This window comes from Electrophorus electricus, chromosome 22 (genome assembly GCF_041902795.1).
Source record: "Electrophorus electricus isolate QZ-2024a chromosome 22, ASM4190279v1, whole genome shotgun sequence".
Classification (NCBI taxonomy): Eukaryota; Metazoa; Chordata; class Actinopteri; order Gymnotiformes; family Gymnotidae; genus Electrophorus; species Electrophorus electricus.
The window spans coordinates 1,490,001-1,517,708 of NC_137518.1; the positions used below are offsets into that span (position 1 = coordinate 1,490,001).

Genomic DNA, 27,708 nt, shown 5'->3' on the forward strand with positions numbered 1-27,708 from the left:
CTAACATCGATGCACTGGAATCCAATACGAAACAAACATCAGAATAAGGGTCTGTTTATCCTAACTAGTGGTATTCCTCCAATACGCAGAATAGTTGTGGAAACCACAGCAATAAAGGTCCAGCACAATGTAACAACATTTGCTCTTTTGTAGAAAAAGTGTTGTATTCCAGTCATTAAATAAGCTACATTTCCATCCATGTCTGCCTCCTGCTCTTCCTTCTGCACGTCTTTTATACTGAGATTCACATAAACGTGAAACCCAGAGTGTAAAATTGACCTCCGTTGACCTCTGCTGCGCCCTCCTTTGTCTGTTTTGATTTAATCATGTCAAGTACATGGCGCTTTCTCCCTAATCTTGGCAGGGAGAGCACTTGGCGGTGAGTGAGTGTAGACTCCAAAGCTCTGGCCGTGGGGTTGCTTTGGTCCCATATCGATTTCTCTCACCTCTGTTAGTGTGCAGAGGGGAATGACTCACGGACGCACATCAACACTCACCTCCAGCTCCCCCTCCACCGCCGCCCCCGACGGCTCAGTTTCGGCTCAAACAGGAGCTTGGCTCCAAAAACACAGCCCCGGAGATACGCTCTTCGTCAGCTAAACGACATTCCGAATGATGTACGAGGCAGTTTAGCGCTAATTAGGCGGCGCTGTTGAAGCCAGATCTTAATGAAGTCGAGAGTTCTACTCGCCGCAAGCTGAGCAGCTGTTTGAAACAAGGGTAATTCTCGCTAATGTTGTCTTTAGGATTTAGCTGTCAGGGCTTATAGAAGTATATTTAACTTCGTAGGACGATGATCTGCGTGTGAACGTAGCTTTCTGCACCAGTACCCTGTGAGACAAGGCCTAAACCTGTTTGCCAACACGGTGGGCGCACCTACTGTGTGCCTCAGGAAATCAAAAGCTTTACGATCAATTTAATTATATCTTCCTGATATCGGTCTGATATACTGCAATAACCGCTGTATTTTTCATATGGTTGGGGCACAATATGCAATTACATTGTTTACCACTTGGTGGCAATGTCATACAGTAAATGTATAATTTCATTTGCTGCAGTGCTGCAGTGGACCAGTGTATCTTACACCCAAATAGTCACAAATACCTCCGTTTAAAGATCCTCGACTGTATCGTCTCTTGCAAAGGAAAGCTATAATCATGCATTTTAACTGCACTGAGCAGTGATTTGGATACTTCATTAAGTAAATGAACACTTTGGAAAAACAGTTGAGATATATTGAGCTGTACAGCTTTCTAACATGTTTTCAGCTTTTATTGATTTCACCCTTTAATTCATTTCAAATTCTTGAAGGACACAGCTACTGTGGTCAAGGTTTTAAACTTAACATGTCATTCCAAACAGAAACACCATCTTCACTGGGCCCTGTATTCCGTGCACCTCTCTCACGGGTGCGTTCTGTTGCCTATAACAGACTGTCTGGCAAAGTACCATCGTTCACTAGTTAGTTTCTGACCACATAATCACCAGATGATTTTGTGTGACAAACCATTTTAAACTGGCAGAGCAACAGCACCGGTACTGTGTACTGTGTACTGTTTACTGTGTACTGTGTACTGTTTACTGTGTACTGTTTACTGTGTCAGAGACAGAGCAGTGATGCTGGACACTTGAAACAAGTCAAGTGTCACTGCCCAGAGAAAATGACCCCTGACCACTAACCAGTGGTTAATACAAATAGTCTCTAACTGTATACCTACAATGAGTGTCATATAATCAAATATATTAAAAAAATAAAATAGTATATCATTTAAAGCACATTTATAAATTGTCATTTAGTTGACTTGAGTGGTGTTGTGGAAGATATGTGGTATAAATAAATAAATAAATAAATACTGCAGCAGTATTACAACAACAAAACAGAAAGCAGTGCCTTGCTTACATCCTCGATCTACTAGTGACCCACACCCAAGCATTGACTGGCTGAGATGGTTGACCAAAGTGGGCCATGTGAAGTGAAGACCTGCTGAACAGCTGTAGCTAGCTGGAGAGTGCCAACAACAAGAGCCGTGTACAGACAGGAGCACCCTCTGTCAGACAGGCAAGAGGCTCCCAGGTGGAGCTGGATATTACAGCCATGTTCACTTAACCTCTAAGCCACTCCAGTCAAGGGGAGTAGTGGGATATCCTCCCAGGGGCAGCCTTTGATGCCTGACTACAGGCTGCCCTGGGCTGTGTTCTTATACAACAGTTAACCATCTATAAACTAAAATTCATGAGTTATAGCTTTCCATTAGTGGCACATTATTTCCACTAGCCTACATGACTGTTTTGTTTAACTAAAGTTAGACAAAAAAACAACAAAAACATTTAATCAGCTTCATTCATTTGTTTCTCCCACTATACAGTGGTAAGCTCCATAAGTAGAGAAAACTCTCCAAGAGCGAAACTCTGACCATGGCCTTCCAGGGTTCAACTAGAAAACGTGTTTTTTTGTTTTGTTTTGTTTTTTTACTGCTTTATCACTGTGTGTGCAAAAGTGATCAAGCTGTGTGTAGTGATTCAGGGTTGACTCACTCCTCGTTTAGGGCGCCACAGACGTGATGAAGCTTGTGTTCACAGGGACACTGGTGCCTCTCAACACTTAGAACTGCCAGTGGCCATGCAGTGTCCGAATATTAGACCGCCTTGTACATGGTAGTTCTTAGTACATTTATATTTACATTTATGGCATTTAGAAGATGCTCTTATCCAGAGAGACTTACAAAAGTGCTTTGTCGTTATACGCATAGAATATCCTAGTACAGTACAGTAGGTTAGAGTCCAATATACCAATGAACTACAATACTGTAGAATACAGGGATCACTGCTGATGCCTAGAAGTACAAAATACATAAGCTCTATTTCAGACAACAATCAGTGCAATAAACAATAAACACCAGAGTTTGTTAGTTATGGCCACAGCTAAAAATACACCGAGGTAGTCCTTCCAATAAAAGGACTAGTTATCCTTAAGAGATGTACATGATTTTCCCATAGGGTTTTCTGTAAAGGGTTTGACTGCGGTGTCCGAGAAACTGCGGACATGTAAAAATGTTTTATACGTGGATATGAACATCCTGCACGGCAGGTCAGCATGTTAGAAAGTTAACGTAAACCATCAAGTGACCTGGGAATTACTGAAAACGCTCTTTCTAGAAAGTAATCCACATATATCAATACTTATCTAATTACATGATTAATCACCTTTCACAGGCAGCAAGATGCTCACTCTCTTCACTGCTAACCCTGGTAGCGAAGCACGAGCGCAGAGAAGAGGGGGGGGGGGGGGTTGTTTGTTTGTTTTGAAACCTCAAATACGAAACAAAAAGGAAACAGCACGAGCGCTGAAAGTACTCTTCGGTGGTCTCTCGCGGTTTCTTGGTAGCGCGAGGGCGACATGCAAAGCAATGTCGGAGATGTGCTGCGGGCTTTAGCAGGGAGAGAACAGACATGGAGCCAGGGACGCGTGCGCGTGAGGTTAGTCTAATAAACCGGAGTTTGGGCGCCTGGGAGACGCTGCGAGGTGCTTGGCGCGTGCGTGAGTGCGTCAAATGCGGCAAATACATGCACATCCCTGCTATCACTCACTGCTTGCTGACTAACGTTAGCTAGATTGAAACGTCACTAGATAGCCAGCTAACCACAGAACATGCATTTACCCCTGTAACCTAACAAAACGGGATAATAGTAGACATAAATACAGCAAACTTGTTTTTGCCCCAGTATAGGCTCAGCTCCCTTCACTAACAATCAGTAAATGAGACAAATGTAGGCTTAAAGGTTTACATCAGATCATTAAATAGGTTTCTGGCAATGTTGATGAAATCAAGTAAAAGAAAGTTACTCTTGTAGAAACAAGGTCACGTTTGATTGATTTGGCTTGCACACGACTGCTCTGTCAAGTTTAATGGACTATCAAGGGAAAAAGATCCCGGCAGGTTTATGAAATCTGTAGCTAAGCAAAGCAGACGTGCTGTTCTAGTGTTCTGGAGCCTTCTCAGCCTTCCGTACTGAGATTATGTGTAGTTACCGTGGGAGGTAATCATTAACACCACCATGCTGCGGTTTGACTGTGAGCCACCTGCCCTGCTTCAAACATTCACCAGCAGCACTGCTATAATACCGATGGCCCGTTCATCGCTTGTGTAAACTGGGAGTTTGCAATAAGTGCACACGCCTATACGTTAAGGTTGCTTCTGACGTAGTGTCAGGATCCAGCACGCAAAAAACGCATAATAATAATAATAATGTTTTCAAAGCATTTTTCTATCAAATTTCTATCAATTTCTGTATCAAAATGTTTTTCTTCATCAAAAAAATTTTTCTCTTTATTTTCACTGTCCTGTAGGGAAACGTAGAAATAATATTGACCAACACTTAGCATACTAACTGCTAGCCGTTAGCTCCTCTGTGAAATCTTCCCCTGACGGAAACAAAACTCACAGAGGAGCTAATGGCTAATAGTTAGCATGCAATACTATCTTTCACCACGAGGGGTCTCGTTCAGGGGGACTCAACGATCAGAGGTAATGGAAAATGAGCGCCGGCCTTCGTTAATAAAGGTGAGTCTAATGGTTTAGTCGCTCATTTTCTTTTAAAATCAGTTATAACAGGGGATGCTACATATGAAGTCGTTAGCTTATTAAATTTAGGTGGAAAGAACTTTGTTGCTCCCGACGAACATTAATGGTAGGAGAGTGTGTATAATATCTAAGCAAAGCAATCCGTAGGCTCAGTAGCTGAAATGCATCCTCGAGTCATGAGCTCTAGTGTTTCTGCCTAATGTGATGTTAATGACTTGCAGAGTAACAGTACATTTGTAGTGAAGATACTCATTTATTCTCTGATTTATTCAAATTTGATAGTTGAACACAACTTGAAAGTGTTCTGTCTATCCCTGTATTTGTACTAGTGAGTGTTCAAATAGTGACTTTATTTAAAGTGATACAATTTAAACCACTTTGACTCCAGATCACACTATATCACTATTTATTTATACATTTATTTATTTTTATGAGACCCTTCATGGTTTCCGTAGAAAAGTTAACTAGTAGAGTGAAATTCCTGAGGACTTTGGTCCCGTTTTCTGCCCAGCTGTGCCTTGTGTATTTTATCAAGGATTCTGATTGTGGGGGAAAAAAAATAACTTATTCTACTTATTAACTTTAAAAAGAGAGATAAGCCCATCCTGCAAACAGAGTAAACATATTTATAGTCATACGATACTCACTTTTATGAACAGTTACACTTATAAAAATCACCAGTCATGATTTATTGTATGGTAGCTGTGGGATACATATTTGGGTGGGATCTGCCTTTACGTGCTGTTTCATTGCTGTTGCATGTACTTAATTCAGTTACACCACAATGGCGAATGATAATACATTGCACTTTTACAATTTGCATAAATTTGTTTCTAACACACACCCAAAAAAAAAAAAATAAATAATAACCTTTGCTAACCAAACAAACCCATTTGCAAAGCTCTTTCTTTTTGCATCAATTTTCCAGTGGCTAGCCAGGCAAGCTCAGATCTTTGGGGGCACTTGAGGTGACACTCGCTGGGGTTGAAGTACCTTTTTAAAGATGTGGTTAATGCTGGACTTCATGTAGTCAAGCTACTCTGTAACCAAATCTTCCTGTGCAATAAGCCTCCTGGCTCCTTCCACTTGGGTACTTAGCTGGTCATGTGACTTTCCTAAGCATTGGCCACTGAGAGACCTCCAATGCAAAGTGGATCATTTCCCTTGGTGGTCTGCCATTGGGGGATAGCTCTCATACTGTATGCTTGTGCCCACTAGCGATTTTTCCACATTAAGCAGGCTAAGTAATGTGTGGTGCTATTCTGAATGTAATCTCAAACAGCTTTGTACATAGCTGCTTAGCAATAGTGGCGTTCAGGGGGCCATAGGGCTAAGTTTAGCAAGGTTGTCTAGAGAATGGAAGCACAACACCAAAATGCAAGAACATGTTTTTGGTTTTACTGTGTTTATCCAGAGAAACAACTAGACTGGCAGAGACTGCATCCTTCTCATCATTCTGGACCACTATGAGTGGTGCACCCTAAAAGACGTCACCTTAAAATGTTTCATACGTTTTAAAGCTTTTTAAGAGCTTGTTGGAATTTCATCACTCTATAGTAAAGGGGTTGATTACTTTAACTGAACACATTTAGAAGTTTTAGATGATCCAATTTTCTGAAATATTTTTAGACTACACAATTTTCACTTTTTTCAATGCAGTTGTGAGGAAGCTTGTAGGAGGCAGTTGTACCTTGTGACCTTGTGAAGTTATTTCTCATTTACCATTGTGTGAAGGTGTGTGTTGGGGGTGGGGGAGGAAGATAATTGCACTACACTGTTGGGTATAGAAAGACCCAACCACACATCTTTTTATCTGGAGAATTACACCACACTGTTTGGTGTAGGACACTGAAGGTTGTGTGTGCCCTGTTCGAGCTATGATGTATTTTTGGTGATGCATCTGTAAAGTGGCCTCAGTATGAAATCTTATAGTAGTATTATCTGGAAAATATTATCATGCTTTATGCATAGAAGAACTACCTTAGTGGTCCATGTTGTTCCGTGCATAGTATATAAAAAAGAAAAAGAAAAAATTATGCTACTTTTGTTTATTACAATTAAGATTAACTAATTAACTTATTGAAGCTTCTGTTCTAGTTAGCTGCTATTTATGTATTTTGCTAATTATACATTTTGCAATGAAAGATTTTGTTTTCCCACAGTGTGGGGGCAGCCCAGCAAAGCTTTTACATAAAGCACACTGTTTGTTCATTTTACTGTGGTTTGATCCAATCCATCCACACAGGAGTCAGTGGAAAGAATATAATAAAGGCAAATCATTGTGGGTGATGAGATGAGATGAGATGAGATGAGATAGATAGATAGATAGATAGATAGATAGATAGATAGATAGATAGATAGATAGATAGATAGATAGATAGATAGATAGATAGATAGATAGATAGATAGATAGATAGATAGATAGATAGATAGATAGATAGATAGATAGATAGATAGATAGATAGATAGATAGATAATGTAATAAGTGACATAACAGCATAAGATAGAAGTTAGTCAGTATTATCTTTCTTGTCCTGGGCATAAATCTGTAATGTCTGATGTTCTTATTTACTCTCCCAGTTATCGGTTGGCATAGCAACACTCTTTAGATAGTATAGCTTGGTAGTTACCCGAAGCAGCACTGCATACGATAGCTGGTAGATTGAGCAGGCCATTTCAAGTCAGTCACCTCTTTTTCTCGGCAGTTATTTGCTGAGATCTCATTTGGCACTCCCATGACTCTCTGCAGTGTAGTGGGTAAATCTCTTTGTAACCACAGGCAAGGTTATGATAGAAACAATAAGACAATAAGACCTGTGTGATAAACTATAACAGCCCAGTCAGGAGGGCCCATGTTTGCTTTGAAGGTCTGGAGGCAACAGTTCAGGACATGGGTCACGACTTTGCTTAGGCAAAAACAGCATGTTGTACTCGAGTTGCCTCATACATGTCACCAAAGGTAAATACAGGGCAGTGAAGAAGGCCATGTAGGATCAGAGAAGAAGGCCGATGGTCAGGTGGTACTAAATAGACAGAAGATAAAGGAGGGGAATGGCAGAATTAATTTCTTTTATTATTTAGCTGATCTATTTTATTCTTTACTGTGTGTTAAATACTGTGTGTTAAATACTGTGTTATTAGCAGTTCACCACGTACCTTCACCTGTTTTAATCCCTGTAGTGCTGACAGTATTTTTAAGCACGTATGATTTTTAAAATCTTTTTGCTGCTGCATTTAAAAAAATATATTTTCCCATATAAATATGTAAACAAATAAGATCATTTCATTCATGCAGATTATTAATCTTTCTGCACATGTCATCAAGTTACCCATCCTAGCCAGTCTATTTTGAAAATAGTTTGAGTCTTGTCCATGCAATCATATTCTGTAAAAATTCATATGATCGATATATGAGGTATAAAAGAATTCACAGATTTTCTCATATTTAGGATTTCTCTTAGCAACAAAAAAGTCCAGATCTGTCATACAAAAAAAAAATGTAAGAACCACAGAATTTATATATTTTAGCTGTTTATTTCATTAGCTTGAAATACATTTGAGTTTAAATCTGAAAATGTATGAATAATCATGTTATGAATTATGACGATCTGACGTGAGTTAACTATGGATATCCAAAAAGGCTGTGAGTTCATTTATTTTGTTCTGTGGTGTTCTCCCAAGATCACAGCTTTACCTGGTGATGTAGGTAGGAAGCTGAGAGCCTGTGCTGGCTACAACAGAACTTCCCCGCACACATGGTTCTCTCTGCTGTCGTTTCTCAACAATGGCTTTGTAATAAGATCACTGCTGAAGGCCTACTGGGCCCATACTTGGAAAGCTAAGATAACAAGTAATGATACAATCCCAGCAATGGTTTAAGCAAGTAAAGAGAGAAAAGGAATTTTTCTGTGTGTATAACATAAAAGTAAGATGTTATCTCAAGAAAATTATTTTTGCTATCTCAAGAAAACAACTTCTGTTATGATCACAATAAATAGATATAAATATATAAATATGTTGCTATCTCAAGAAAACAACATTTGTTAGCTTGTCATCACTAGAACAGTTATGTTGCAGACAAATTAAAATGAATTTAACTTTCATCATGTAGGTTGTGATGTAGACACTGACACTCACTGACCAGGGTGTCACCATGGCAACACCTGACAGTGCGACCTCAGGCACCCTCTGGTCTGTCTTCCTCTTGGTCTCCTTTGGTGAGACGTGATACATATTTATTAATTATTTGGTTGTTGTTTTTTAATTTGATTTCATATCAAACCATATGAAAACTTACCCTTATTTAAGCAGGCTATGTAACAGTAAGAATAACTCAAGTAACATATGTTTCCATTCCTTGGCCATGTAATCTTTGTAGTCCACTGTGATATGTTATAGTGATGTTTCATGTACTGTGATATGTTATAGTGATGTGGTTTATGTACTGTGATATGTTATAATGATATTTCATATACTGTGATATGTTATAGTGGTCATGTACTGTGATATGTTATAGTGATATGTTTGATGTACTGTCATGTTATAGTGATGTGTTTCATGTACTGTCATGTAATAGTGATATGTTTCTGGTACTGTGATATGTTATAGTGATGTGTTTCATGTACTGTCATATGTAATAGTGATATGTTTCAGGTACTGCGACATGTTATAGTGACGTGTTTCATGTACTGTCATGTTATAGTGATATGTTTCAGGTACTGTGATATGTTATAGTGATGTGGTTTATGTACTGTGATATTTTATAATGATATTTTATATACTGTGATATGTTATAGTGGGCATGTATTGTGATATGTAATAGTGATGTGTTTCAGGTACTGTGACAGTGATATGTTTCAGGTACTGTGATATGTTATAGTGATATGTTTCAGGTACTGTGATATAGTGATGTGGTTTATGTACTGTGATATAGTGATGTGGTTTATGTACTGTGATATGTTATAATGATATTTCATATACTGTGATATGTTATAGTGGTCATGTACTGTGATATGTAATAGTGATGTGTTTCAGGTACTGTGACATAGTGATATGTTTCTGGTACTGTGATATGTTATAGTGGTGTGGTTTATGTACTGTGATATGTTATAGTGATGTGGTTTATGCACTGTGATATTTTATAATTATATTTCATATACTGTGATATGTTATAGTGGTCATGTACTGTGATATGTAATAGTGATGTGTTTCAGGTACTGTGACATAGTGATATGTTTCTGGTACTGTGATATGTAATAGTGATATGTTTCAGGTACTGTGATATGTAATAGTGATGTGTTTCAGGTACTGTGATATGTAATAGTGATGTGTTTCAGGTACTGTGACATAGTGATATGTTTCTGGTACTGTGATATGTTATAGTGATATGTTTTGGGTACTGTGATATGTAATAGTGATGTGTTTCAGGTACTGTGATATGTAATAGTGATGTGTTTCAGGTACTGTGACAGTGATATGTTTCAGGTACTGTGATATGTTATAGTGATATGTTTCAGGTACTGTGATATGTTATAGTTATATGTTTCAGGTACTGTGATATGTTATAGTGATATGTTTCAGGTACTGTGATATGTTATAGTGATATGTTTCAGGTACTGTGATATGTTATGGTGTGTTATAGAGATATGTTTCATGTACTCTGACAACAGGAACAGAACTGGTCACAGATCATTTTTGATAATTTGTTAAACCTATAAGCTTGTGCTGATTATGATTAAGATTCGTTGTATGGTTGGGAAAATATTTTGCACTTGTCCGCTTTAATATTTGTTGTTTTGTATTTCAGACACACGCAACTACACAAATTCACCAGCAAGGAAAGGAAGATTTCCTTTGGTCTTTTGTACTGAAAGTCCAAACTGAAGCCAAACAAGGTTCCGCCTCATGATGTGAGAAAACTTATCATTCTTATAATTTGGGGCGAGCTGTGCAGTGAAAGGTGAGCCAACAGGGAACAAACAGAAAATGTTGTGCCAGCGAAGAGCCACTGTTCTGGGCCTCCCTCCATCTTAAAGGGCTGCTAACAGTGGCAGGAAACTATTCACAGTGGCTCTCAGTCTCTCCACATCCAAGAGAACATTCTTCTGAGGCAGTTGGGGGGTGGGGGGTGGCTGTGATGGGGTGGGTGGCACCGTGCGAGTGCAGAGAGGAAAGAGCTGGCTGAGGTTTCCTGAGGGTTGCCAAGGATACGATTTGTTTTGTCTCTTCTTGCCACATCACTTCCTTGAGGGAAAAAGAGGAGGGAAATGATGAGATGATGAACTTGGAGCATCCCTAATGGCCCATCTGTCCGCCAAGATTCAGCGTCTTTAGCCAGATTGAGCTACGTTTGTTTGGTTTATGATTTGGGTCCTTCCAAAAATGGAATCAATCCTTTTATTTGAAACAACAAAAACCCCTCAGATCCCCTCAGATGTCAGCTAGCTACTGTTCAGGAACCTGATGAAACTGGTTTTCAAATCCTAATTACACTGTTTACACAGCCATTATTTGTAAACGAAGGAAAAATATGGCTCATGAAAGGGACAAACAAATTTTCCATGAGTGAACTGGCCTCAGTAACATAAACAATAAACGCAAAAAGGAGGTAAATAATACATATTTAATAAAGTTAGAGGTTTACTGCTTATATTTATACTCTACATGGCAGTGGGATTAACTCACCAGGAGTGTGTCTGAGAGTTAGAATAATCTGTTACTTAATATAAATGTAAAAAAAAATTTTTTAGGAAGCCTAAATCAAGAATATTTAATACAAGAATATTTAATACAAGTATATTTAATAGCACTGCAAGGTCAGCAGAGAGATGTTTCACCAGAACATTTAGGCATGAGGGTAGAAAATGGTGACATTTGTAATGACTTTGTACATTATTTCACACTGGGCTGCACGGTCACTTAGCACATGCCAGCATGGTAATAATTCATGACCGAGGCCAACTGAAGAGTATTTTATTAGTTATATTAACACTGCTTATGTTTTTTACCAGTCAACTCACTGAATTTCTTTTTTAGATAAACCTGTTTTTAAAGTCCTGTTTTGTGGGCTTTGTGCTGCTGATGATACCAGGTAACCTGTATGTTCCTCTGTGAGTCTGAGGTCCTTAAAAAAGGCTATTCAGTACAAAAGCCCTACCTAGGGACCTTGTTAGGGACCATACGTGTGAATGCCAATGAGAGTGAGCCCAGCACAAAGCACTCCCAAGGGTCCCGGCTGGTGCCTCCCCCTACTGTTGGCAACAGCTTCCTGTCAGTGTGATAGTGCGCGGAACAAAGCACTACACTACACTACACTACACTCTACTAGCACTGTAGGTTATGCTGCCTGTTGCAGGAAATTTATACCAGAACGCGACTGGAGCCAGAGTCTGGAACCAGCACTCTACTTAATCTGAGTCTGGAACCATCACGCCACCTAAACTTAGTCTGGAATCAGAACTCAACTTAATCTGAGTCTAGAACTAGTATGTCAAATAATCTGATTCTGCAACCATTCCCTTGGCACATCGTCATTATAGCCAGCGCGATCGATTCCTTGATAAGGGCGGCTGCTGTAGCTTGCCTCGGACAACTGGGAACTGTTTTATGTTGCTTCCAGGAATTCCAGGACTTCCAGCATTCGACTGTTTTGGTAAACACATTTGACGCAGTGAGCTGAATGATTCTGCATCTCTGTGGCCCTTTTTTTCAAAACCACTCCCAGTGAGTTTGTTAAAGGCACACAAGACTGCAAAAGAACTAATCTACTAATATTTTAATCACCGTGATCAAATCTTGGGCACGGCCCAGGGCTGAATGAGGCTAACTGGTCACCCCTGACCAAGACTACTGCCTTGCCAAAACCCTACAGGTATACTGTAGCCCCCACTGCGATCACAAACACTGCATGTTGCTGTACATTGTTCTAAATAAGTCTGTCTTGGTTGGCATTTTCTTCCCCGAAGGCAGTGGTTTATATGAGCAGTAAGCCTCTCCATGTATCTAATGAGTGTGACGAACAACGGTTTGTCCAACCTCTAGAAGTCAGCCTAATCAGATCTGAGGCAGCAATGAGGCAGTGATGCAGGTAGCAGAATTGCTGACATTGCATTTTATGAACCTGCCCTATAAAACTAATTTGCTTTATTTAAATTTTTTAAAAAGCTTCTCTGTGGTTTCTAGAGATTTATGACGGCTATTTGACGTTGAAAACGACTAGTGTAATTGGAAGAAATTTTTACTGTAAATAGAAATATTCTGTAATGATACTTATAGCCTCAGAATGGTCACGCTGCACCACTGTAATATCGCCCCCCTCCCAAAAATAAAATAAAATAAAATAAAATAAAAATAAAAATAAATAGAAATCAGCTGAGAAGGTAATGTCTAATGTATGCAATCACACTGCGCGAGGCAGATGTCAGAGGTGTCAGCACCGAGGTTTCTAACACCCTGCAGATCAGTGACCAGCGAAGCAGCGGAATTGTGCACCCGCACTAAAAAGCTTGCGTCTTGCAGTCATTTACCTTACCACGCGCATATCTGGCAGCTAAAATCATCACATGGTAGAACATTCAAAGCGCGAGGAGCTCGCGGTCAGGCGCGATTGGTCGCGTTTGCTCGAGAACTGTTCGCAGCATTCGCGTCAGCCTCGCCCACCTAGCCACTTCCTCCTCGCGCGTGTAATATAGGCGCGCGGGGCCGGCGGAATGTCAAACGGAGCCATGTAAGGGGTCGGCACGACAGCATTAACCGGGGGTTACTCATTAATCCAGGCCCAGGCAATCACCCTACATAACGGCCCGGGGCTGCTGAACTGCTACGGAGGGGATGAGTCTGCACTGAACGCTTCATCCGTGCGCGCGTCCTCCGTCGGATGCACGCGGTGATCCGAAGGTAGGCGTCAAAGCCCCTTTCATCCTCACGCGAAATCTTCAATCATAACGCGTTTATTAAATTGTTCGGACAATTTGACATTCGGCTTTGGCTAGTTTCCGTTTAATAATGTTTAATATAGTCATCCGTTATGCGATAAATGCTGTGTTTCTTGTTCTGTTTTGATTTGTTTTATGCTTTATACATTGTTTCGGCTGATAGGTAATGAAACGTGCTCACCGTGTAACTTACTGTGCGAAACAGTTGTTCGTTCTCTTATGAGTTTTTAAAGTTTCTTAATGGTCCAAATATTGCGTGAATTGGTATTTTTCGTATCGATGCCACAGAACAGACACTACTGTGCTTCACACAGTCACCCAGTTTTATAGACGCTTTCTATATGTGGGTGGTGCCTGTGTGGAGCGAACCAGTACCAACTCGTTTAATTTACGTCGTTCAGTGTCGGGCTGTATTTGATCGGACTACTAAGTAGGGATGTTGTTTCACTGCGGAGGTAACGAGCAAATTGTCGCTGGTTAAAAACAAACACACACACACACACAAAAACAAACAAACAACTGAGTTATGTTTCCTGGAGATGATCACCTTGCTCCTCATAAATGCCGGTCAGTGCAGTCACAGGTTAGGCGTTTTCTGCTGGTTTTTTTCAGCCTGGTAACGTTTAGTAGAAGTTTTGGCAAAGCTATTGTCGGACATTTGTGCGCCACGTCCAGCTACTGCAGACCATGTGATCAGTAAATGTGTACAGTGTCCAAAATTAGCGTGAAGCCTGAACGCTGTTCCAGAGTAGACTGATGCTCAACTTTCTTTTACAGTTTCTGACATGTGTCTTTCTTTTCTCTCTCTCTTTTTGACAGGTGACCACGGAACAAGTCATAGTTATCAGACACGCACATTTCTGAGACTTGTAACCGTACACTGGCTTCGGAGATCTTTAAATACATATTAAAAAAGCTTGTTTACCACGTGGTGTAAACTGAGCCGCGGCCAGTCCCAGTGCGACCAAGTGCCTGAACGGGAGTCGAGCAGCGGACATTCAGGGACCTTCAAATCCTTCCCAGACTAAAAAAATACTGCTGTGCGTCTGTCCCTCGGAGATCGTGCGTTTGAACTTCGCTTTTACTGGGTTGTCAAATGCACACTCGTTTTACTCGTTTGTCTTAAAAGAAACAACTGCGGTGAATGGGGAACATAATTTGTATGCTACCCAAGTTTAGGCAGGATCTCAAGCAAGCCTGCAGAGGGGTAAAACACCTGCCTCTCTGACTCAGTTAACCTGTAGACACAGCGCGAGCGAGAGTCCCCCGCGTGCCAAAGGCTGCGGCTTTGATGGGATAGTTCACGTTCACAGATCAGCTGATTCACTGGTCAAAACCGAAAAGTGCCGTCTGCCTTGTTTTCGTTTTTGCTATTGCAACTTTAAACTCTAAAGCTTCCGCATGGTACTCTGGTCGAAAGAGCAAGACAAACTATCCGACATGTCCACCGGGACGGAGAGGATAGAGATGAAGAAGGACAGCGCGCCACCGGCGTACCACCAGTCAAACGGGTCGGTGCACCCCGTCATACTGCATAACGATCCCGAGGAAAGACAGCCGAACGCCGGAGAATACGAGCTCACAGAGGTGACCTCTTTCTCGGATCGGACCGACCAGGAAAGCGACCGGTCTGAAATGGTGGTTATTGACTGTAGGGTCAATGCGAAAGGGCAGAGAGAAGAGGACGCCCTCCTCGAGAATGCCAGCCAAAGTAACGAGAGTGACGACACGAGCACGGACCAAAGCCCGGTGCCGCCGGTTCCACTGAAGGAGACGTCCTTTACTATCGGACTCCAGGTCGTGTTTCCATTCCTGCTGGCAGGGTTTGGAACAGTGGCCGCTGGCATGGTTCTCGACATAGTTCAAGTGAGTTCATTCAATATCCAGTGATCCCTGTTGGGAATCGACTGCCCTACTCGTGTGTTATGACGTACAGCACAGTTGTGAGCACTTCTTGCCCTATATGGTCTACATAACAGTCATTAGCTCAACTCCTGCAGCGAAGAAACCCACAAGAATAGGGAGAGACTAGGTTAAGAGTCATGGATTTGAAACAACTAGCATAGCTCACTTATAATGAAAAAAATATCCTATATTATTACCATCAGTGGATAAGCATTTATTTACAATTTGAGAGGTTTTCCAAAATTGATGGTGATTATGCAAAACCATTCATGTCATAAAAAGAGATGCCTCTTTCCAGATGGCATATCATGCTGTATAACTTAATTTGATAGTCAGCTATTTGTGTGTTTACTCGTGTGTTTGTTTAGGAACATGCCAAGTTATAAATATCATCCAAAGTCAGAATTTTCCAGCGTTTTGTTTATTGTGTGGCCCGCAGCTCGGCCAGCCTCTGACTGTATCAGAAGACAGAGAGATATTACACGCCAGGGTATTTACATAACACCCTGTGCCAGCCGAGCTACTGCACACATCTCCTTTGAAGTGTTCTTTCGTCACAATTACGTAGCTTTTAAGATGTTGATCTACTGGTAGCGCCAGAGCACATCTACACATAATATATAATGTTTTACACTCTTACTGAAGGTTACTTAATGTGGACTGACAGCAACATGCTTTGTCTGTTTGTTAGTTCACAACTCACACAATCAAATTCAGTGAATTATTACTTTTTTACTCATGTTTTCAGTAATTGTGCCCTTTACTGAATATCCTGTTTGTGCGGTCACAGAGACAGAGACAGGAATTTTAGTGCACTGTAATTACTTGCCTGTTTTCTTTCCTGTTGACCTGTGTCATGTGCATGTGACATTTATTCTGACTGTATAAGCGCCTCAGTCTGAATGACAAATCACTGATATTTTAGTCAGTCTTGTGTGGGGTAGCCATCGTAAAACGGCACCTGCGTGAGTCAGGTGAAGATGACTCATACCATGAAGTTGTCTTCAACAATGTGAAAGCATCTAGGGGGATTTTGCTCTGGTGGTTTCCAGCTGTTTGAGTCTTCATTCTAGTATCAGTTCATGACCATTAACAAAGGTACTAATTGATAAAAGTTCAGTGATTATAAAAGTTGAATTAGTCCCCTGACGTGTTGCTTCCGTAGTTATGGCAGACCGGGAGCCCTCGGGTTAGCTGCACCTACAGTCAGTGAGGAGCTATAGTAAAGAATTCACATTTCTCTGGCAAAGGAGAAAAAAAATAGTTCATAAATCCCTGGCTGACGTGGCTAACTCAGCCAGTCTGTGCTGGCCACTGAAGCATAACATCACGCTCGTTAACTCAGCATGTTGGATAGAACAGGTGTATGCTGGCAGGCAGCTGAGCCTTCAGAATGCAAACTAAGAAGTAAGTTGTACTACGCATTGTGTGCAGTCCGGACAGTGCCAAGATCCTGGGGTTCTGCAAAGTTTTGATGCTTTCTCTGCTTTTTGATGGCTCCAGGTTAATTCATTAATCATTTCTCAGTTGTTTCTCAAAATAGCATTCACATAGTACTTCACCAAAGCACAGCAATCTACTAAATGTCAGAGTAAAGATACCCATATGGGCACTCTGCCATCAAACATGAACTACGAGAGATTACACCCTTCACCTAGTCTCACTGAAAAATCAACTATGAGAACAATGATTTTGCCTGCTGGCTCTCCTGAGGTGAGGCCTCTAACCGCTGGGAAGATTGTTTGTAATGTGGCTTGGTGATTTTGGGCCAGACGAATGCAGACAAGAACCGTTTGGGTCCAGACTGTCGGCCAGCGTATTTTTACCACGCGGAGAACAAACTCAACATAAAATCTTTACACCAGCCAGTCTCGCTGTACTCCCACAGGAAGACATTTTGGGCCTACCACTTCCAGGCTGTCACCACGTCCCTGCAGGGATCAGTGTACCCAAACAAGCAGAGGCAGTTGTGTCCTCTGTCGTGGATCACGGGCAGACAATCTCACTGTAGCTCTCCTCCTTTCTCCCCGGCTTATTCTGACAGGAATGTTCACTTTAGCCGGCCTTTTTAAACACTTTTTGCTTTTTTTAATTTTTATTTTTACAGTAATAGCCATTCCCGACTTCCTGTGGAAAGCGAGTAGTTAGTAATCAGGAAGTGAAGGTTTCTCCCTTTGAGAGACTGAGTCAACTCTTCCCTCTATCATAACAAGCTTTACAATGCCGTAAACCAAAGTTTAGTGGCTTGGCCAGTTATGAGGTCCTCGCCTGATAGCAATAACCTTTTGCGTAGCTGTACATAGCATGCCACACGGTCTTGATGCGCACAGCTATCAGGGTTACGTGGTGGCTAGCCCTGCCTCCCCTGACAGAGGAGTGTCACCAGATTCCCGCGTGTCCATATGTGCTGAGGAGACCATGCAACCTGAGCCCGCAACCCCGCGTGCCCGTGCGGCTCCACAGAACTCAGACCATGTGCAGGCTTTGGCCACGGTCACACTGTTCCCCGGAGACACGTCGTATATCTCAGAGGGAGATGGGATAAAAGTAGAGGGGCTCTCTGCCCATGAAAACCCAAGCCAATGGGGCAGAATGCCAAGTCTCAATTGATGTAGAACTTTTTTTTTCCAGAGTGGCCCCAGTACTGCCAAAGACTTAAAAAATAAAAAAGCACACCCACCGGAGAGGCAGCTCAGTGCAAACGCCTTAACTTGCACTTTTTGTCACATTTCTAGATGATTCTTTTTGGTTTTCTCCCTGCCGTCTAATTTTAGCACAGTTAGCCTAACTCATGTTGTCTGCCTCTGTGCTCTGACTAAACCTCATCATCGATTTAGTCATCTGGCATTAGGCCTATAATCACAGCGCACCGATAGACTCGGCTGGAGAGATCAGCACCCACCCCACCCCGTTCATCGATCGACTCGGGCTGCTTCTGCGCCACATATGGGGCGTTGGAGCCTCACAGAAACAAAGCTGGCTGCCGGTTACCACAGTCATCAGCTCTGCATTGCCTGGAGATGCACAGGAGGAGTGAAGATCTGGCTTTGCTCTTGTCAAATGCGCTTATTGAGTCCAGTGTCAGCAAATGTTAGAGATGGACAGTGTGTATGAGAGAGAGAGAGAGAGAGAGAGAGAGAGAGGGAGAGAGAGAGAGAGAGAGAGAGAGAGAGAGAGAGAGAGAGAGAGAGGGAGGGAGAGAGGGAGGGAGGGAGAGGGAGAGAGAGAGGGAGGGAGGGAGAGAGAGAGAGAGGGAGAGAGAGAGGGAGGGAGAGAGAGAGAGGGAGGGAGGGAGAGAGAGAGAGGGAGGGAGGGAGAGAGAGAGAGGTCCTTCGTCAGCTGTGCAAGCAAAGTGCTTCATAAAAATGTTTACAGTAACCATATATTTATATATATATATAACATATGTATGTACATGCACATATGTATGTATAAGGTGACTGTAAACATTATTTATGTATCATCACTCTATCATCAAATTTCTTTTATTTAAAATTCTATGAAAAGCACAGCAGCATTTTATTACATATGGGTTTGTCTAGTGAAATATCCAACAGATGAGTCATATCAAGTTACCGTGCTGAATCAATACCACGGTAAGTGAAGGTCATGGGAAATCCATAGCCTGTGATACTCGTGCAGATCCCATCATTCTGGGATGTGTTAAAAGTGTGTTTGGGTTTCGTGGCATGAAAGAAATGCCTTACGGAGCCCCACCCCTCTGTCTCTGCAGCACTGGAAGGTGTTCTCCGAGGTGAACGAGGTCTTCATCTTGGTGCCTGCTCTCCTGGGTCTTAAAGGGAACCTGGAGATGACACTGGCCTCCAGACTCTCCACTGCAGTGAGTAGGAGTCACCTGAACACTCCACGGACTCTCGGCACGTGTTTTTTCTTTCACCTCAAACAACCAATGGCAAGCGACACTCGGACTGTACTGACAGCGCACGTGCGTCTTATGTCCAAACAGAGACATCAGCAGATATCGGCTCATGCTGCAGTCGTTCGCTTAGGTTGTTTCTGATTGGCTCATTTCTGCTGCACCATTAATGACTCTAAGTGGGAAGAAGAGGGTGATGTCTGAAAGACTAGAGAAACAACAAGAGGATGTAAAACAAGACCATTTTATGACTGTTTGCCTGGCTTTCTTGGTCAGGCCACTACTACCCATGCTGATGACTTCATCTTAAACTGTGCCCTTGTTAGTAATGCGCACCGAGAGACGTGGTTGGGGCGATTCCTGTGTGAAGCTGTTTATCTTAAAACGTCAAGGCTGTCCTTTATTTATTGGTCATACCCGTACACACTATTTTACTGCCTTTGTGTGGCTGATAGAGTTTAAAGATATAGAACAGCTCACAGGACGCAGCAGGGCGCGAAGTAAACACGTTATTATAGCCGTCTTAGTGGCTGTTCTCTGGTTCTTTCATATGAAAGAACAGGTTTTTCACATCAACATTTGAAAGTGATTCTTTGTATTGCAGTATTCTTGCTAGGAGAAGGGCACCCTGTAATCTGCACTAAAATAACCAGATTATCACTGAATCAGTCATCACACTGCAAGTACTGACCAGCAAGGTAGAAACTAGGACAGTTCTGTCCTGTTCAAGAAATAAATGGTTGTCTAAACCACTGGTTTAGAAATGAACCCGTGTAAATCTAGTCCAGGTCACGAGAGTGCCACATGGTCTAGATATGTCTTGTGCATCTCTGTTGAAATGGTTCCACAAACAGAATAGAATCATGTTCCAGTGCACGAGGCAAAGGGCTTCACATTGGTACCATAACATTACACATATATCTCTGTAGCATGCCCAGTGGGCTTCTGGACCCTGCACACTGCTGGCATACAAAAGCTGGAAGCTAGGTCAGCAAGTGTCGGTCTTCCTTAGTGGCCACACATGAGCACAAGAAATAACGCTGATGAGTGAATGTCTCTACCACCCTCAGCTCTGAAACGGCAGGTCCTTTCGGCGGGACTGGGTGTATGACTCAGGAGAAAGCAGAGGTAGACGATCTTTTCTTCCCCAACATGCTCACTTCTCTGGGCAATATGTTATATGATATACTATCATCGTCATTACTAGCCAATTATGAGAACTATATGTCTAAGGAGCTTATTTGGAGAGAGGGGGGGGGAGAGAGAGAGAGAGAGAGAGAGAGAGAGAGAGAGAGAGAGAGAGCGAGAGAGAGAGAGAGAGAGAGAGAGAGAGAGAGAATCTAGTCCATTTTAGTGTGATTTAACACATAAATTCACCTGACCACATTTTTCTTCTTCTTTCCTGGGAAAATGGCCACATGTTCAGCATTATAAGATGTCAGATAAGCAGCTTATAGTCTGTTGACCAAAAAGTGTAGTCTATGATGTTTTTCAACCCTGAGTCAAGCTAATTAAGACATGTTTAGCTGCTGTGACAGATAGTATTTCTGCTTTTGTCATGTGTTGACAAGTTAATTGCACTTTCCTTGGCAAGAATGACAGTCGCTATCATGTTGGTTATATTATTATTTCATTCTATTATAACATCTGTGTAGGTCAGAAGTAGATATTATCATTTTCCCTCATTAGAGTTTTCACAGTTCACTGCTATTACAAATTTCCAAATTAGGAATTCTTTTATTAGAAGTTCATTCATCCTCTCCGGAATATTCCACATATACTTATCTGCTTATGACTCAGGACATCGGTCTTATTCTAATTTGTTGTCCTAATGTGTAATCCTCAACCTAACTAATCTCCTCAGTGGCTTGGGGATTAGTCATTCTGATAACATGTTAATGACCCTGTGACACGTTCGAGGTCGTTCAACAGGGCAAACTCTGGGTATTTGCGTTCCTGATCAATACAAGTTTGATCCAAGTCACAATTCAGAGGCAGCCCTCATTGCTAAATCAGGGTAAAGGCTGCGTAGCTACAAACGTTCCACCGGCAGTGTAGGGAGTTATCTCTACTGAACGTGAGGGCCCGCCCCCACAGTGTTCCGGCCTCCTTGAGGACAGAGCGGCCTGCCCCGAGCACACGTGTCGGAGTCTCAACTTCCCTGTTATCAGGACACAGTGTTAGCAGTCCACGCGATAGCTGGTATCTCCCCTTTCACCATGAGCTGTCAGGCAGTCGAGGAACACACACACACACACACACACATTAACTACTTCCCCCTCTGAACAGCCTCTGCCGCTAACTTTTGTCCTGCTGCCAAGGATATATGTCATACAGCAGCTCGGCTAATATTTTGCCACTGTGACTTGGCTCAGAGTAGCTGTGGGACAAAAGAGGTTGCTAGCAGGGTCTCTGGTAGCCCACGGTGACCAACGAAGACGAGAGACACTTGATCCCTCATTGAGTCCAAGCTCGTTTACTGCGGCACGCTAAGGCTTACTTGCTAAGGTTTTATTCACCGAGATGCTCTTATGCAACCTTCAAAATATGTAAATTGTTTTGAGGGGTTTTCAGTCCCCCTCTCTGAGTGCGACTGGACAAAGGACTATGCAGGAAGTGCAGAAGTAGCTAGTACTCCTCCTTTGAAAGATAATGAAAGACTGCACAGAGAGCTGGGCTCAGTGGCTGAGAGAGGCTGCCCTGTGCTCTGGCTTGCTGTCAGCTCATGGGGAAATGTATTCCATGCTCGTCCTCAGCCTGTTGTCTTCCTTCTCCAGCTTGGCGAAAGCCGTGGTTCCACTATGCTTCTGTGGGAGGCCATTCCCCAATGCCCCCAGTGTAAAGAAAACTGCTTTAGGGTTTTGAGCCCTTAACTGCACAGTATAATTTAGCCTATGCTCAGGGGAACCTACTTCTCATTCCAAATGTGAAACTGGCTTCACAGAAAGGCCAAGGCAACGGTGTGTGTGACTGAGGCCCTGTTGCATCACATGCATTCGGAGCATCTCATGTGAAATGACATGCTATCGTCACGCTACCGTCATACACGCCACATACTGTCATTAAATTCCTCCTTGTGGGTCTGACTGCATACAGGTGGAGTCTCCATATCTAAAGGCAGTGGGGAAGGTCTGCTTCTGCTCCGCAGAGGGCATGTAGGGTCAGAGCCACTCAACATTAGTGTCTTTAATTAGAGAGATGAGATAAGTGGGAACAGCCAGCAAGAGGAGGATGAGATGCGCTTCGAGTGGATCAAACCTGGTTTTGTCCTGACAACTGACCACTGTTTGTTCTAGCAAGGGCTTAGGCTGATAGTGCCTGGACCTCCTCACTGTCTGACCTCTAGGTAGATGGTAGATATTCTGACATAGTGCATATGCCCTATTAGGCACAGTCCCTTGCTGTGGGCAGAGGTTTTTTGGCTGAACTAAGATCAGTCCATGCTGAGGACATAATGCTCAAAGCTGGTTTACGGAAAGCAAGACTGGTCATAGAACAGCAAGAAATAGCAAGGGCAATCTGTCCACGTACCCATGGTGCTATATTGGGAGAAGTCATGAGTGGGTTTCCTGTGTTCTGCACCCCCCTCCCCCAGGCTAATATTGGACAGATGGACACAGCCAAGGAGATGTGGAAAATGATCGTGGGCAACCTCGCACTAATTCAGGTATGAGACCCTCCACTTTACGTAATGTGTAGTGTCAGCTCCTCTTAGCAGAGTTACCTGTGTCATCTAAAGGTTTTCCAGATAGAAGGAAAGTAAACGCGATATTACGCAATGTTTAAACAACCTTCCCTTTTTTCCTGGAAAAACACACCGATATTGTACAGTTGTGTGCAGTCATGATCACATCTAAAGTCGCCAGCCACTAGTGTTCACTCCTGTCACGCTCCTACCGCGATTAATGCGCTTGAGTTCGTTCTTTTAGATTTCACTGTGCGATTTAAAGATTTAAACAAGCTTTACAGCCTGTGCCACTTCGGAGCCAAAGTGCAGTGGATTTGTGAGGGAGTGTGATAGCAAGGCCCGTGAGATCACCGTGACACCAGCGTTCGCATCTCCAGGTTCAGGCCACCGTGGTCGGCTTCCTGGCTTCCATCGCTGCAGTCATTTTTGGCTGGATTCCAGAGGGCCAGTTCCGGATGGGTCACGCAGTCCTTCTCTGTGCCAGCAGTGTCGCCACGGCGTTCATCGCCTCCTTGCTGCTAGGTGGGCATCCTGTTCCTGTCCATGTAACTCTACACAAAAACTTCCCTTTGTTCAAAACTATGTATTAGTTTTGTAGTGTTGATTCAGTGTGCGATTAGTAACCGTATGGTGCCCATTGTTAAAGGTTGCTGATATGGAGCTGGTATGAAACTTAATTCTGAAGATAAGACTTAGCCTGAATCTTAATAGTGGGAATTGCACTCCGAGTGTCCGAGTGCCACTTCAACACTAGAGTGAAAGCATGCTATAAATGTTCACTCCAAACAGGAGATATCAAACGCCCCCAACTATGCCTGTTCTCATTGTTAGTGGGTGATACAGTCTCCTGTTTTAGTTATAACATCTCAACGCCATCGCCACCAATCTCCTCTTCTCTCACCCCACAACAGGCCTTATCATGATCGGGGTGATTGTCGGCTCCAGAAAGGTTGGCATCAACCCAGACAACGTGGCCACCCCCATAGCTGCCAGCCTCGGAGACCTGATTACCCTGGCCCTGCTGGCTGGCATTAGCACAGGACTCTACCAGGAGCTGGGTGAGTGAAGGCTACCGGGGCTTCAGCTCACCCTGTTGGGCACTGGGCAGACTGTCGGCTATGCGGTCTCTATGGTTATGGTGGCACGTGTATAAATACGCTTCTAGAATTTACATTTACAGCATTTAGTACACTTTTTTCCAAAGCGAATTACAATTGTGATGAAGTACAATTCAAGCAGTTGAGGATTAAGGGCCTTATTCAGGGGCCCCAAAGTGGCAAGGTGGGGCTTGAACCAGCAACTTTCTGATTACTATTCCAGTACCTTAACGGCTGAGCTCCCCTGACCTAGAATGAATATATAGTTGTTGGGGTTTTTTTTTCATTTGTGAGGTCAAGTTACAACTACACCCTCTTGTACTAGATTTAACTCTCAGCGTGAAGCTATGTGAAGCTTTTTTGTTGTTTTAGATCAAATAACAGCCAACTAGCGGGTGTCTTCTAAGGCATGTAACCTTAATACTGATGCTGTCTTTAAAAAAGGCTGCATTGTCGAAATAGAGGTCCTTACGGTGATGGGTCACAAAAGTATAGGAAAGTAGTTACTGAAAGTCCACAAGGGTTTCTAGTGTTGTTTCTATAATGAAGTCCTTGACCACACCTTGGTTTTAATGTGTGGTGTGCAATTCTGAGATACCATAGTTTGAGTAAGCTCAGGAAAACAGCTGTGCAAAGAGTAATTGCATGTTTGTGCTTTTCTCAAATGATCAGAACTCTGATTATGTGGCCAAATTGTCAGGATGTAAACATGAAACCTTGTAAGAGGTGAGCCAAACTTCGTCTGTTTCCCAGCGTGGGCTGCCTAATGTCCAAGTCCCAGAAAGTGGGTGGTAAAATACACCCAGAAGAATGTCCACCAGAATTTATCTGTGATTGCTCAGTCTATTGTTACCTGCCAGATTTTAGGCTGTAAATAAATTATTGCATTTCTGCGTGTTATTAGCTGTGCCATCAGTCACCCTAAGTGCTATGTTTGCTATGATTAAAGATGACTGAGTAGAAGTGTGCAACTGAATTGAACTCTACTGAACTGAATCGTACCTCTGGTTTTCGAACAGATTATAATGATTATGCCAACCCGCTGGTGTGTGTCTTTTTCGTCGCCCTGACACCCATCTGGATCCTGATTGCCCGGCGAATCCCCTCCACCCGAGAAGTGCTCTACTCAGGGTGGGAGCCTGTCATCATCGCCATGGCAATCAGCAGGTACACTAGGAAGTCATCCATTCATTGGCTAATCAAGCTATTGTCTCAAAGTCTGACCCAGTTGTCTGGGGGTTTTTTTCCCTTTTTAAAATGTATTTATTTTTGCTATTGCTGTTATTCAGTGTTGGAGGGCTCATCCTGGATAAAACTGTGTCCAATCCCAACTTTGCTGGAATGGCAGTTTTCACCCCTGTTATCAATGGTGAGCCCTAATCTGAAGCATCCACTCCAATCAGACGTATCCATTCTAAGCTTGTTCACACATCTCTGCATGGCATTGGTTCAGCACTTCCGTAATGTACCACCCTCTACAGTGTTTTTGATGTGGTAACCTCACACGTGGTGATCAGACTGTGCGGTTTTTCCGTTGTCCTGCTCTAGGAGTGGCAGGTAACTTGGTGGCAGTGCAAGCCAGCCGGATCTCCACGTACCTGCACATGAACGGCCTCCCCATCGCAGAGCCGAGTCCTCCCCAGCAGAAATGCCCCACGCCGTGCAGCACATTCTTCGGCTCAGGTACCCAACTCAGCCTTCGTAAGCAAAGCCTTAGATAAGGCAACCTTGCTATAGTCATGCAAATAAGATATGCAAATAAGATATTGATCCAGCATGGAGGGATGATGGAGTTCCCCCACACTTATTCTACCCCAGGCATGAACTCCCGCTCCGCTCGAGTGCTGTTCCTCCTGGTGGCACCTGGTCACCTGGTCTTTCTGTACACCATCAACTCCATGCGGGGAGGACACACCACGCTCACCTACATCTTCATCGCGTTCTACCTGGCTGCTGCACTTCTCCAGGTATCATTTCTGGCTTTTCTTATCTTTTTCTGGCACCTAGTAGTCTTAATGTAGCTGGACCATAAACGGTCCCTCTCCATGGTCCTCCTTGCAGGTCATGATCCTACTGTACCTGGCTGACTGGATGGTCCAGTGGATGTGGAAGCGAGGTATGGACCCCGACAACTTCTCCATCCCCTACCTGACCGCCCTGGGTGACCTGCTGGGGACCGGCTTCCTTGCTTTGTGTTTCCACATTCTGTGGCTGATTGGAGACCGCGATGCAGACGTGGGTGACTGAATGCTTCCCCGAACAGTCACGGACAACAAGACTCCTCTCTTCAACCAAGACGAGCCTTTATTTATAACACCTTGCCGAGTAATAATACCTGCATTATTATGGCTAAAGTAGCCACTATGATTATAATGTTGACTTATAATACTATTGCTGTAGTATTGGTATGTAATGATTATTACATTATTGCTTATCTTCTTGTGGGAGAACAAGAATCCTCATTATTTTTCAATGGGGATGTTTCACCCCTTTATGGTCAGTTGTGTTGGCAACAGTTAAAAAAAAGGATGACTTAAACTTGAAGTTTTCTCAAGCAGCAAAAAGCAGACGCAGAACACTCAGTCACCGAGTGCTCTATGTACAGAGATGCAAATCTGTACGAAGTAAAGCTGCTTTTGAGGCCAGGTGACATTCTGACAGAATGTAGCTCAACTGCCTCTGAGAAGCAATTGATGGACGTGTGCGGACCACAGCTGAATTCACTTAGATAGCCACAAAGGTGCAAGAAGTTTACAGTGCCTCATTCATCTCGAAAGAAAGGGAAAAATGCTAAAGTTTTCCAGCCTACTAGTGCAGCGGTGCGGGTTAGCTACGCACAAACTAAAACGATCCGAGAAAATTCCACACGGGTCATCACGGTTTTCATTTCTAAATCCTGGGTCTTGACATTTTCACAAGGATACAGCAGAGATGATACCTGTGAAATGTTTCTTCATTTTCTAAGCCTTCAGGTCTCGTTTCTGAGTTTCTGAGTCTCTATTAGTAGAGAGAGGCTGTACACAAGAACATCTTAAAGTACTTTGTCGTTTTGCACGCAGATCTGTTCGGTTTTCAGATTGTGCAGTCGTTTACTTGGTTGGCAAGACACTTGCGAGATAAAATGGCATGCCTGTTGTCTCAACTACGTACTTAGCACTCAGTTGCATATACAGCAGTTTCACACTATACCTTGAGGTTGTTGGGTTTCAGAAAGGCTGTGATGTGCCATCATCCTTTGTCGCTGTAAATTGCTTCCATGAATTGCATAGCTGGTTCAAAATGAAGGGTCTAAGGCTTGCGTACACCTAGTGACATACGCTACTGCTCGTGCACACCTGGCGATATTTTCCTGCAGTGCAGGTCTAGAGCTGGTCAAATCAGTGCCTCAGCCGTGGTCATGGGCTAGTCCTTTGTTCTGAGTCAAGGATCGTGATGAGGTGTTGAGTATGGACTTAGAACACTATTTTAATGAGATGTCAAACATGTTACTATCCTTGAGAGCACGCGATTCAGAACGCTTTGCATTATGAGACCTCTTTCTATGAAACTTTCATAACCAGACAGAAAGGTTTCTAATGATTGTGCTATTAAGCTTATTGCAAAAAAAAAAAAAAGGGCTATTCTG

General features: G+C 42.9%; 1 protein-coding gene across 3 annotated transcripts; it reads left to right on the forward strand.

Moving 5' to 3' along the window:
• The first annotated feature begins 4,482 nt into the window (after positions 1 to 4,482).
• slc41a1 (solute carrier family 41 member 1) lies at positions 4,483 to 26,525 on the forward strand. 3 transcript variants are annotated; one of them, XM_027024557.3, is made up of 13 exons: positions 4,483 to 4,562; positions 8,695 to 8,800; positions 10,390 to 10,492; positions 14,336 to 15,382; positions 19,155 to 19,262; positions 22,894 to 22,965; positions 23,364 to 23,508; positions 23,898 to 24,044; positions 25,103 to 25,250; positions 25,373 to 25,452; positions 25,632 to 25,766; positions 25,902 to 26,050; positions 26,145 to 26,525. In XM_027024557.3, exons 4-13 carry the CDS (start codon positions 14,918 to 14,920, stop codon positions 26,328 to 26,330), a joined length of 1,635 nt encoding a protein of 544 aa, XP_026880358.1. In that variant the 5' UTR covers positions 4,483 to 4,562; positions 8,695 to 8,800; positions 10,390 to 10,492; positions 14,336 to 14,917; the 3' UTR covers positions 26,331 to 26,525. The 3 variants fall into 3 exon arrangements, with proteins under 3 accessions (XP_026880358.1, XP_081561379.1, XP_081561380.1); XM_081705254.1 differs by lacking the exons at positions 4,483 to 4,562; positions 8,695 to 8,800; positions 10,390 to 10,492; positions 14,336 to 15,382 and adding an exon at positions 18,729 to 19,017; XM_081705253.1 differs by lacking the exons at positions 4,483 to 4,562; positions 8,695 to 8,800; positions 10,390 to 10,492; positions 19,155 to 19,262 and having other exon boundaries at positions 14,477 to 15,382.
• Positions 26,526 to 27,708: the final 1,183 nt, after the last annotated feature.